Source organism: Sebastes umbrosus, chromosome 11, assembly GCF_015220745.1.
Source record: "Sebastes umbrosus isolate fSebUmb1 chromosome 11, fSebUmb1.pri, whole genome shotgun sequence".
Classification (NCBI taxonomy): domain Eukaryota; kingdom Metazoa; phylum Chordata; class Actinopteri; order Perciformes; family Sebastidae; genus Sebastes; species Sebastes umbrosus.
In genome coordinates this window covers 10,567,382-10,581,426 of record NC_051279.1, presented here as the reverse complement: position 1 = coordinate 10,581,426, position 14,045 = coordinate 10,567,382, and the positions used below count along the sequence as shown (strand labels likewise).

General features: G+C 39.4%; 1 protein-coding gene across 4 annotated transcripts in view; it reads right to left on the bottom strand.

Moving 5' to 3' along the window:
• Positions 1 to 13,399: 13,399 nt before the first annotated feature.
• The window catches only part of si:ch211-1i11.3 (mitogen-activated protein kinase kinase kinase 5), a 43,531-nt gene continuing 42,885 nt past the window's right edge, over positions 13,400 to 14,045 (bottom strand). For all 4 annotated transcript variants that reach the window (XM_037785622.1, XM_037785621.1, XM_037785624.1 and 1 more), the window contains one exon: positions 13,400 to 13,920. In XM_037785622.1, coding sequence (XP_037641550.1) covers positions 13,824 to 13,920 — 97 coding nt within the window. In that variant the 3' untranslated portion in view covers positions 13,400 to 13,823. The remainder of the gene's footprint in view (positions 13,921 to 14,045) is intronic.

The following is a 14,045-nucleotide window of genomic DNA, read 5'->3' as shown; positions in this document are numbered from 1 at the left end:
ATCGAGCCATACCATTACCAAGAGGAGGGGTGTGTGGTTGCTACCTATAGTATTTATCATTAAATACTATAGGTAGATTTGACTTTATGGGAGACAGATACTGTAACTGCTATTGGTGTTAATACGTCTATATTAAAATATTAATTAAACAGTAGGGATAAACACTATTTTTTATGTGAAGTAAATTAGTTGTCCCCCCTTCTGTTCTGCTTTGGTTCCTCCACCCACAAAACTACTCTCACAGCCAGTTCACAGTTCACACTCAATATAAATCTTTCCCTTGGAAAACATGCCTTGCTATATTGTCTGCAGTGTTTTGTCATTGCCTAGCTGCTTAAAGTACTCTTCAACATCTAATTAAGATGAGTAGTAAAGTCCATCAATATGACAAAATGAAATAACATGAGATTGCTGTATCCTTTCACTGCAGTGCAGTCAATAAAATACACCAGCATACCATGATTTTGCTTATTTTTGTTGGGGGGAAAATAATGTAATAAAAACATTTAATTTGCTCTGCATAATTCCTGTGCATTTTTTTTTTTGTATTTCAAATCACTATACATTTATGTTCATCCAACTGGACGTCCAAATCCATGTGGGGTATATCAGCAGGACAAAGCAGCATAAAAAGGAAAGGAAGAAGTAGTCCACACAGTGGATATTGCCACCTCCCAAAACATTTTGATGCAATAGTTCAGCCTCTAAAACAGGCTTCAGGTTTTGCTTCAAAAAGTTTTTGGGAGCATGTTATATTCAGTGTGCAGACGACCTCTCCTTTTCCTTTACATAGATACAGAAACCAGAAAACATCACTCTTTTTTTAGGTCATTTAATGACAATCCTTCTGAATCATTTTGAAAGAAACACAGTGTTTTCCTGCTTGTACAAAAGTGATCTGGAAAAGCGGATGCACTATGTCAAGAGAAGAATTACTAAAGGTACCCTCATTTTAAGGGTGTATGTCAGCATGCTTTCAGATTAAGTGAGAGCAGCTTTCTCACTGTTTACAACTGAGACTCAACCATATTGTTATGGATTTGTACATGTATGTAATTTCAGTGTAAAGAGAACACTAGCTTTTCCTGTCAGCCAGGTTTTTGTTTTGGATGATGGATGTTTGGATGTGTAAAACAAGTTACTCCACCCAAGATAGAGCTACCTGTAGAGTCATATATTTAGATTTTTTGACAACACAACCCAGTTCAAAACATAAGGATCTTTGTTACATAACAGTTTTAAATACTGCAGAGTGTCTTCTCGTCTACCACCTGTGGATCTCTGAGAGCATCTGCCGAGGTGGGGGCTGGGCCAGGGGCTGATCGGCACGCTTGAGAGGGGACACCCCGTCAAAAGGACCCCAGTGGGGCTCTTTTGTGCAGCTGTTGAGTCGTGTTCCCCCAAAACCCCCAAGAGCCACCTGTCACTGCAACTGGAAAGTGGGGGATGTTGAAGGAGGTGGGGGTTGGGTGTGTGCATGCTGTAGAAGAGTGTGTGGTTGGTAGGTTTTGCAGACTTATAGCCAAAAGCGTGACTTTTTGATGTGCATTACTCAACTTGTACTTGTTATCATATTCTTCTTAATTGTTCTTGATGAATTTACACTAAGAAATGGTTTTGTCAAAGATCCCAGTCCCCCTAAAGTCATTACAGCCTGTTCATTCAAGAACTATCTGTAATTGAATCACAGATAAGTATGGCATTTCAGTTACTGAAAAAAATAGCACTGAAGAGTTCATTTCCACTCCTTTCAAGTCAAGGAAACATTGAAGAAGAGCAGGAAGCGTCTTTGAGTGCTAATGAAAGATCAGGGGCTTCATATCTTATCCAAAACTCAAGAATACAAAAATGTTTTGTTTATTTAAAATCAAAACCATACTTCTTTCTTACACTGCCTTTGTATTCAGTTATCAAGAGCCTTGTGGCCTGGAGAGATTATGTATAGCCTTTATTAATCTCGTTCATGTCATAGAAAATCAGCAAATGCAACAATTCAACAATCTGTGTCATTAGAGGGAAATACCAGAAGAAATTGGAGCATTTTGGACAAATAAATTCATCTTTTGTGGTAGTGTACTCAGTATAAACTCTGTAACATCCTTGATTTATTCTGTTGTATTGAGAAAAAGAAAAGAAAAGAAAGACAGACAGAAGGACTGAAGACAATGGAGCTGATTATAAGAGGGTTAAAATGTGGAGAGCATGAGTATTTGTCTCATTTGAGTTCAGTTCTGAGCATTTAGTACAGTACAGCAAAACCCATAGGAAACAAAACTGTAATTACGTTCAATTAAACTTCATTATCCCCTCTTTATAGTGTAATCTGTTATACTGTGTAAATATGAACCAAATGCTGAAATCGTTCATTTTTGGAAATAAAAATGCTTTCATTGCTTCCTTTTATGGATTTTGCACTTTAAATCTTATGGAAAATAAACCAAATGCATCAGAAGTCATATATATTAACTCTCCTTCTCAAGTGCTCTGCAGATGCATGTTTTTAGATCTTTTATGCTGCCTCTTTAGCCAACAAATTGAAAATGCTTTCATCCTTTCATCTCTATATCCAGCTCTTGAGCCATCACTTGCACACAGACACCTGTGCACATGCACACAAAAGTATTTTGAATCAACAGCATATGTCATACTGTTAGTGAGCTTGCAGTCTTATATTTTTGCAGGAACGAGACATACTGAGTTATTATGCTAAGTTTTGAGCTTCTTTGCAAAAATAAGAGTTTGACTATTTCTTAAAAACAGATAAACTAACCTCCAAAATTGAATGAGCCACAAACAAATCCATGTTACTCTCTGCAAAATATAAAAGATGCAACACAAAAAAAGCAATATTAATGTTTAATGCAAAATATCAACATGGTTTATTTATATTATTTCTGAGCAGTCATACTGACCTAACACAGGATAGCTACTTGCCACAGTTTATTTATAAACTGTAATATGAAAAATGAATGGATTTAACATGACTGAGCGGATATGACAAATACCAAACTGGGCACATTTTTTAATGTAACATTTTCTAGAAAACTACAACATTTATGATTCAAATGGGTTTCCTGATACTTTATATCCTACCAAAAAGAAGGTAACCTGGCCTTTTTCAAGGACGTGACATTGTTACAAATACTATTCAACCTCGCACACTAGACAGTAGACCAGGTACTTGAGTCAGCAGTCTGACAGGAAAATTAAAGGGCTCTGGATAAAAGCATACCTCAAAGTCAGGAGGCGTGTGCGTCACTGTACCGTGTTGTGCTAATGAGCCATTCAAAGTAAGGTGGATGCAAATTGGAGAAAGTACAGTATTCAAAGTTCTGCCGATTGAAACGGTGACTGATAAAGATACACGGGTGAAATCTATAGTGCCGTTATCTGTCTTCTCACATCCCTCTCTCCTGTGAACCTGTGTCATCTCCGTTTATGAAACCACTTGTGTGACCTCATTGCGCCACAGGAAGTGGAGGACCCCCCTCCTCCTCTATCCATCCCTCAGTGCTCAAGAAAGGACTTGATTTTGGAGCTGCAGCTGCACACAGAGACCCCCATACACACACACACACACACTACACACACACACACACACATCTAATTTAACTGCCACTGATTGCCGTAAGCAGTTCATGCCTTAAAAAAAAGGCAGTTAACAGAGAACATTGGGAATAAGAAAGTAAACAAAAACCGTTACTTCTAAAAGGACATGATTGCGTCAGTAAGTACACATCCACAAAAACAAGGGGAACCATCTGGAGAGATAAGAAAGCAGAGGAAGAAAGCTCAAAGTGAAGAGTTTGGATCCAGTAACTGACTCAATGGGACAACTGATACGGTAGAAGAACAGAGAATGGCCGATGAGGGCTTATCTGTGTAAAGAAGATAGTATTCTGAAGCCTGATGTCTCTCTTTCTTTAGTCCTCTTTGACTCTCTTTTACTGTACTGTTTGAGCAGGAACCGAGTACAGGAAGAAGGTACAGTCCAACACTATCGAACACTATGAACTAAACAAAAAACCTGTGTGAATCCCAGGTGTTCAGGAGTGGAAAGAGCACTGCAGGTTCCTGCTACCAAATGCAAACATCAGCATGCTCACCACACACACGCACAATGTGAATGCTAACATGCTGGTGTTTAAGAGGCTAATGTTAACCATCATAGTTTAGATTTATTGCAATTCATCGTGAGGTTGACATGAATGGCTTTACCAAATGTTATGGCGATCCATCCAATAGTTGTTGAGATATTTTACTTAAAATCACAAATATCAACCTCATGATGGTGCTACAGGAAAGTCAGGGGATCATCATAGTCAGTAGGCTTCATCCTCCGAGGACTATATGTTGGACAAAATCTCATGACAATCCATCCGATAGTTAGAATAAACGTCTACATATTGTAAGAAAGTAGAATTATGGAGCCCCCGAAAGGTCACGGTGGGATTTCTTTTCAGAAATTCTTTTGCATTATCGCACAATAAGTTTTGCGTTCCCTCATGTCCATTGAGAATAATGCTTTCTTGGCTAATGTTAATAGCCACCGTAGCCATATCCATAGCATCACAGATTCAACCACAAAGGCAGCCGTTTAACCACAGCTTCACCCGCCACAGCCAGGAAGAGCATCTGCAATTGTGCTCACAGCCAGTGGCTGTATAATGTCGGAGCTCGGCTATCTATATTGCACTAACAAGAGTTCTAGCCATTCTAGCACCTACCAAAACATTTCTGCACCATCACTTTTCCAAAGAGAGAGCTCCTATTGTTATATTCCAAGGAACATGGTCACCACCAGCGGTACCGCCAGTGAGTCTAGAGGTCAGCCAGTGTGAATGGCAAGGGTAACCCTCAGTATGGTAATGAAACAACAATAGCAGGAATGTTCAGAATGTCCCCAGAGAACATAGACCCAGCCTATGTTATAGACTACTGAATACACTATCTCTGCCTTCAGCAAATGGTTGAAGCAGGAGGAGTGGTGTAGCGTTGGAGAAGGGTGGATACGAGGCTAATTAGCTATGATGGATTTACTGTTGAAATATGTTTGTTTGCACTTGCGAAATGTATTCTCGCTAAGACGTTTGGCAAAGACAGTTTTGCACACATTTCAATGATGTCGTCAGTCGAGTTTGGGTTACTTGTACAGCTGCTGGTTCAGTTTGCTGTCAGGTTTCTGAAAGCAACACTATGTTGGTTACCACACCAGTGTCTCGACTCAGCCGGGCCAAAGGTCACCTGCACCTGTAGGGGGGCCTGTAGATTCATATAATTTACGATCGTGTTGTCTTTTGTTTCCTGTAGTGTGATTTAATCACATGTCACACTGGAAAAATGTGTGTGTGAGCACAGACAGAGAGGTAGGGAGAGATAGAGTGTGGGAGCGATCGCTGTTTCTTTGTGTTTCTCTCTAGGGTGCTGGGAAAAAGAGCACTGTTTGGTCTGAATCATATGAATTTAGACTGTCTCTCCTTGTGGACTGGGATTTTTGACTTGAGGGGGAGGTTTTGATGTAAGTCTAACATCCAAGATTCTTGTACTTTTCATGTTTTAGCGTAGATAAAGCACTGAATGTTGAGACTACCGGCTACATTGTATTAAGGCCAGAGTAAGCTAAATTTCAATAAGAAGTCCTATATTTGAATCTGATTTAGTGTCTCTCATCCCACTTCTGTTCCTCTTTGTTGTATTTATCAAAATACATGAGTAAAAAACACCCCGAAAAAGCTGGGGGACTCAGAGACAAAAACATAATGGTCAAAACTGAAGCAGCAGTGGTTAAGATATCCTGACTTTTAATCCTTAGTAGGGTCAAGCCCCCAATCAACTGGATCCTATCTGTGCGTTCCAATATCTAAACTACCCTACTATTTAGTATGACAAAAAAAGATTTAGTATGTCCCAATATATACAGTAGTATGTCAAAAATACCAGGATGGCCTACTGCCTCCGGTTGTAAGTATGCAAGCCAGCGTGCTTTTCTGGCTATTCTGATCCACAATCCTCTGTGCAGCAGATTTGATCTGAGCAAGGGGCTCAAAGTTCAAGGTGCAATTGTATGAAGAAGTAGTATGTTCTAATTGTATGCATACTGCATGCAACACTACTTGTTAAGGCAGGAAAAGGTATGCAATTTGGAATGCAGCCTGTTTTACATAATGCAACCACAATGACATCATCATGATTATTTTTCAAACAGCTCCTACCAGAGCCAAAGGAGCCATTATACAATTGTTTTCATTAGCCAAATAGTACTCCCAGTAACACTTAAACTGACCTTTATGTGTAAAAATGATGGAGTCTCATCAGGGTTAAAGCAATAAGAAAATGAGCTGAGAAAAGGTTTAGTGTTGTAAATCACCTAATTAAGATCCTTTGAATTTTTCCTGTTAACCCAAATTAAATTCTGGCATCATCACTTTTCTATCCAGGGGAAATGACAAATCCAATACTGCCAACTAAGCAGCGAGCATTTGTTGTGTCCAAGGTCAACCAATAAATAACATAACTCAGTCTTTGTTCGTGGATTTGTCAAGTCTATTTTAAAGGTAAATTACTTTAAACTGTTCTTCACATGGCGTAAGATACAGACGGTAATTAACACAGCCCACCGCTGCTCCTAAACGCCTCTTGCACTTCCTTGAACAATTTTTCCCCCAACAACAGGTGGCATTACCAGGGGCTTATTTCGCCGTCTTGCATGAGGAATGTGATTCCGCAGCAGTATGTCTCAAACAGCAGAGACCATGACGTAATGGCCTAAAAACGTGCTATCAGTTAGAAGCGGGGCCAAAACACGTGGAGTTGGCTCCTCTCTCCGCTCACCCCCGGGGCCCCTCTCTATTCTCCTTTTCCTCGTCTCTCTCTCTCTCTCTCTCTCCATCACCCCCAGCCCCTCCACCTCCCTTCTGCTCCACCGCACTCTCTGTTTATGAGTGCATGAATCGCTCCATTTCACTATACCCAACTCCCAGCCCACTACCAATCCCACAACCGCCTCAATAATAGAAGTCCCCCCTCCCAGTGCTTTCATTTCCATGACAACCCACAATGAGGAGGGAGAGAGAGAGGGAGAGACGGAGGAAAATAGCAGAGGCAGGAAAAAACGTGAATGAGAGGGTGGGAGTGCCTTCCCTTGACCTCTGGATTCATTTGTATAGAGGGAAACCTTCACTACAACAGCCTGAGTTCCAGTGAGGTTAAACTGGCCAATCAAGAGAGCACCAGCAGCACCACTGCTCAGGCATCATGCAAGGTGCAAGAAAGTTAACTTAATGTAAAGTGCTTTTCAAGTAGAAGTTACAAAGTGCTTAACAGGAGGAATAAAGGGAAAAGAAAAGAAAACAACATCAAGACAAAGTCTACAGCCATGCCAGCAGCTGATAAAGGCTGTATTAAGGCAGCTAAATGGTAACATCAGCATGCTAACATGCTCACAATGACAATGCCAACATGCTCATATTTAGCAGGTATAATGTTAACCATGTTCCCCGTCTTAGTTTGGTATGTTAACATTTGATAATTAGCACTAAACACAAAGTACATCTGAAGCTTATGGTAATGCCACATTGTTGACCTGGTGATGGTGCTGGATGAAAAATTAAGAGATCACCAAAAAATCATCAGGGATCACTAAAGTAATTCATCTGAGAACCATGAATGTCTGTTGCCTATCCAATTTTGAGCCAATCCCTCAAGTAGATGTTGAGATATACCACTGGATAAGTGAAAACTTTGACCTGCTGTTGGCGCTAGATGAAGAGTCAGGGGATCACCGCAACACATTCTCGTTCCGACTCGTCACATACCGCGTATTTGTCACGACCCTTCGCCTCACTTCGGCATCAAAACCACTATGGTTCCCCTTGACATCACTTTAGGATTAGGCAACAAAACCACTATAGTTAGGTTTAAGAAAGAAATACATGGTTGGGCTTAAAACTACTACGTTTATACAGTTAAAATGACACTGAATGTTGTGAACACAGGACTCGAACGAACAGCTGATAGTAACATGACGCACGGGAGACACGAACAGCGGTCTCCTGGATGAAAGCCTTGTGTTTGTTGGACCCATCCACTACTCTGCCCGCCCGACGGCCGTGACAAAGCCTCTGTATTTAACACCCTTGGAAGGAGAAAGGGCTGATCACCGAAGTCAGGAGTCATCACTGGGGCACCATAGACCTAATTTCATGGCAATCCATCCAATAGTTGTTGAGCTTTTTCCATGTGGACCAAACGGCAAACTTTTAGCGGCTAGTGTGGCTACTAACAAGGAGACAAAGATGAATCACAGAATTTAAAGATATACAGCACTTTCTACTTTCAAAACATGGGTGGCAAAAATCATTAATTTCCTTTGTTACCTTTGAAAAGGTCTCATTAATACTAAAAGGTCACAAGTTCAAACCTCTGTGATAGAAATCATTGGTTCGGTGTCATATGGATGGGTGATCTGCATGGTGACACACATAAACAATGGGTGAAAGGTCTTGAGGTCAAGCACAAGTGAAGCTTTGTCACACACACACACGTATACACACACACATGCTCTTACACATGCACAGACACATAAGATTAGTTGTTTTAATTCAACTCCCTGGATTACAGCCAGGATTAAGTCTATAGGCCTCTGTAGTGGTGAGGTGATATTTCTGTCCAACTGTAACCATCATAGCTGTTCACCAATTGTGTCAGCGCTGTGTTCTAATACTAGCTGCTACTTATAGACTATTCTTTACCTGAATGAGCGGAACACAAGAGATAACATGACACTGTTGGCGTCCAGTTGTTTGCTTGTGAGATTATTCCTTTCGCCTCTTGAGGGCCATGAAGATAACAAAATCCCTTTCAAACGCTCCCAAAGGGAGACAAATACCGCAGCAGCAATTAACACTAGCATGCCGTGTTATGTGGCAAAAACACTTCCTAAAACATAACTGTAAATGACAATTACAGGATGTAAACAAATACTGACCCGTCTCAAGTTTCTGTGAGGTAATCCAAGACTGCAAGTCCAAATTCCAGACAAGTGTCATCATCAACACTCAGGGGAGTGACAGCAATGCAAAGAATGTGCTCGTTATATTGCTGTCAAGTGATCATGTTGCATAGTTCTACACTGTAAAAAAAACAACAACTGCAGAGGGTGGAGAGATGCGTACCAATTTAGTAAGGAAATAATGAGGAGAATGGCCCTGATCTGATCTGGGTGAGCATGTAGTAAATGTATACGATCACCTGCAGGCATGTAAGCATGTGCGCTTTATTCAGACGTTAGTAATAGAAGCACAGCAGCCAGCTTGTTAGTGAGCTCTGTTGTTAATGATTAAAAAAACAAATAGTTAATTAATTAACAAGCTCTGAAAATGGTGGATGGTGCACTCAAGACCAGAGACACGATTTACTCCTCAGAGCAGAAGTAAGAGTCTGATTCATGCTGCAACCTCGCTGCTGCATTTTTAATCAAATCGTGCACGAAACGCTCAAATTTAGCTTTCACCGTGCGCGTTGGCACAAGTTGAGTCCGGGACAGCGGGGTGACCTGTCCTATGGGAGCTGGCAAGGAAGAGGGTGAGCTAAGTAATCCCTGAGGTTCTGGGCCTCCCAGTGTGGCGTCCTCAATCCCCCCCAAGACCCTGCCAAAATCCCCCCGACAGCAGTCCTCATTATTTGCCTATCAGTGGCTTAGCCTCACCCCCAGACAGAGAGATAGAGGGATTTACTGTGGACTAGAGAAGGAGGAACAGAGAACCACTAAAGACAATACAAACACAATTTCCTAATACCCCCCAGACACATTAGGATAACTAGAGGACGCGACTACAAATGAAAAACGTATCATGATCTTGAAAAGAGGACAAAACCTCCAACGAGAAGGCAGTGTAACCTTGACTGTGTACTCTCTCCATTGTAAACAGATCAATTTTCCTACATGAACCAGTTGACACTGACTCTGTGCACCATTACGTCTGATCAAAGCAAACAGTTTGCATCCTATTAGCCGGACAATCATAATGCTGTTGTGTTGGAAAGCGTATTAGAATAAAGGGAGACTCAGGGGGTTGCACTCACATACATTACATTCAATTATCTGTAATAGGAAAGGAGTTTGAAGTGACAGCTGCTGCCTGCGTTGTGGCTGGAAGGCACTGTGACTCACAGTTAACGTAGCACATTAGCATGCTAAACATGACAAAAAATTGAAATATTGATTTCATGTTAATAATACACGGTAATCCATCATTTATAAATGGTAAATTGATAGTTAATTAAACTTGGTTAATAGTTATTTTACCATTGACAAACAATTAAATGACAATTAATGTTTACTAATTATTAGCAATGCAATAATTTGTGTTATTTTATCATTAGTTTGTGTAATATGAAATAATTAGCTTATAAATTATGTATTCTATCATAGCTGATAAGAGACGATAACAATTATTTTTCTGATTTCATTTGTATTTATTATCAGTGTATTGTTTTACACATTATAACATTTTATATAATATATGAAGTCTTTGTTAATGATTACCAAATTATTTGTAAACCTTTAAGAAATCCTCTGTAAAACATCATATAACATCAATATAAACATTACATAGATAGATGGACCAGAAACCAATTATTAACCATTGACGAAATATTAACTATCTATCTAAATAATGTTTATAGATTCTTTACAAATGATTTATTAATCATTTAACAATGTATTATAATGTTTATAAGTGTTCTTTATAATATAATAATATTTTATAATAGCCATCCAAAAAATGTTTATAGACGATTTACAAATCAATTATTAAGCATTAACAAAGTGTTACAAATATCTGTGTAATATTTATAGATGTTTTACAAACTATTTCTTTATGGTTTACAAATAATATCTTAATCATTAACTGATATTATAAAGAGAGGTAAAAAGAGACTAAATGTACAATAATCAATGTTAAGGATGAATTTGACTGATTGCTGATTTTTTTTTCTATAGATATTGCGATAATATCGTTATTAATTCTTTTGGCCATGATAATTATGCCGTGAAAATCTGATATTGTGACAGCCCTACCGAAAACTGTCAAGAAGAGAGTTTTTCTTTATTTTGTAGCTGAAGATATTTTTAGAGATACGTTCAAGAAGTGCATCTGTGAGCTCCAATTAACCATCATGTGCAATAGTACACTCGAGCAGTATTACAGTTGATCTGATTTGTTAACTGTTTTTAATTAGAGAGGAGGAAATAATCAGTAACATTATTTGCTTTAGGTTTGACAGAAACCTGCATGCATGTAGCTGTCAGTGACACGTGGGTAGAGAGCACAGCTTTGTATATATTTTGGGGAAAACAATTTAATGAGCACATTACTTTGAGTATTTATCACAAGATTAATTTATTACATAAAAAACAGCGAGGCAGGGGAGTGGAGTGAGGACACGGGATGATGCCAAATTGAATTTAGTTGATAAAATCTGAGTATTAATTTCCTTTCTGACACCATCCAAGGACGGAGGAGACAGATGCCTGGCTTGATTTATTGACCCTGTAGCTTCGGATTTGTTCGGCGATCTGGATTATTGCAGGGCTAAATCAAAGGTTGTCATCTTCACTGTGAGAGGCCGGATCAGTAGTTTGGCCGAAGAGTTTTTTTTGGACCTCATGATGCTGAATGAATAAATAATGTTATAAATCTATTAAGACAGGGAATGGAAATGTCAGTTTTAAATTATAGTAGGAGTTGCTGTTGTATACGGGCTGGTTTTAATTGCTTGCTTGACAGCACCAAGGGCGAGGGAGGTTGAACATACTGTATAACATACATATAATAAAAAATATTTTAAATTATCACTCAGATAGGCACACCAGGTAACGCAAGGCCATGTAAAAGGAATACGGACGCACCCTTTAAAGTGACAGTTACAGCCAATTGTTCAAAACAAAATAATGAATAAGACATTACTAATATCTTTAGTGAGTGCCGTGGTCATTAGGAGCCAAGCCCAGTCTCTCAGTGAAGTCATATCCCTATTGACAGAGCACTAGAGTTGACACGCATATGTCATTTAACAAGCCTCTGTTGAGTTTATCAAAATAATGAACATCCTCTGATCTCATACAGGACCACTGAGATTACTTCAGGCAATAATGACACACTGGAAAACACAAATCAGTGCACAAATGTCTTTGTATATGTGTGAAATGCTTTCGCCTACTCCTCTATCCCCTAATGTTATGATCTGACCTTTCCCTCCCCCTTTTTGATTTCCATTCCTAATAAAATTCAAGCCCAACTTCGAAAGTCTACACACGTAACTTATGATTTTGATTCTACAACTCAAACAGCAGACATACACAGAAGCACGGCTAAATAATAAATAAAACACACACATGCCATAGACATGCAGACAAGCAAGCAAAGCCCATGTCGCTGTTTCTAAGGAGATGTCAACATCGTGAAAACAGATGAGGGAACACGTGTGGAATTTTAAGACTGTTCACCACTTCATCACTTCTTCCAGCCGATACGTCACTCGCTCTCTGTGACTGACAAACAGCTGCATGCAGATAACAAACCAGTCTGAGAGATTTAAGGTTCCTGTTTATTATCTGAATGAGTAGTAACAGCATGTACAGTACAAATGATCTGCGTTTTTCCCAAGAATGCAGAGACATCCATCTTAAATACAATATGTGCTTAATAACCTAGGTCCTGCTAAGTTTTTCATTAAAACAGCTTCATCAGAAGGCACCATATATACATATATTAGGGCTGTGTCAATAAAACTATTTAATTGCGATTAATCGCATGATTGTCCATGATTAATGGCGATTACTCGCAAATTAATTGCAAATTTGTTATCTGTTCAAAATGTACCTTAAAGGGAGATTTGTCAATTATTAAATACTCTTATCAACATGGGAGTGGGCAAATACGCTGCTTTATGCAAATGTGTGTGTATAATTATTATTGGAAATCAATTAACACCAAAAAATGACAAATTGTGTCCAGAAACCCTCACAGGTACTGCATTTAGCATAAAAAAAAATGTGCTCAAATCATAATATGGCAAACTGAAGCCCAACAGGCAACAACGGCTGTCAGTGTGTCAGTGTCCTTACTTGACTATGACTTGTCCCAAACTGCATGTGATTATCATAAAGTGATAAAGTGATAAATCTATAAAGGGAAGACTCGTGGGTACCCATAGAACCCATTTTCATTCACATATCTTGAGGTCATAGGTCAAGGGACCCCTTTGAAAATGGCCATGCCAGTTATTCCTCACCAAAATTTAGCACAGGTTTGGAGCTTTATTTAGCCTCCTTTGCAACAAGCTAGTACGACATGGTTGGTACCAACAGATTCCTTAGTTTTTTTGTAGTTTCATATGATGCCATCTTCACTCTAGCTTTAAAACTGCGCCCGCTACAACCTCCAAAAGAAATTAGTGGCGTTAAAACGAATTTGTGTTAACATGTTAATATCGCGTTAACTTTGACAGCCCTAATATATATCATGTTTGTTTGCAGACAAATCAATACTCTATAAGCAGTTTTTTAATGAAGGCATAACTGTTATCCCACTTGCCAAAGCCCTGAGAAAATGTAACAAAAATGTTCTTTTTGCATTCTGCCTTCCATGCGCTACAACTGGAAGAAATGGTCAGTAACTTTATAGAAAAATACATTCACAGTCCAACTACAATCCATCCTGCTTTACATCAGTTCTGTTCAGCACTGGCTCTCTTCCTCCAGACGACACAGGACCAGCCTGTCAATAAATCTGTCCTTCGATGCACAACATCAGCAGCCATTAAAGAAGAGTGTCCTCGCTGTCCTCGTTGTGTGTGCTGAGCTGGGTCTTCCTGCGAGCTGTGATGGCTGCCCAGACTCTACATAGCATGCCCCCTCTGAAACAGCAATTTTGGGACAGATTGAAATACAGTTTTACAACAAGCCATCTCAAACACCACCGGGGCTTTTTTTGATGAAACTCAAACTAACGATGTCTTTTCTAAGGTCTTTTCCTCTGAGG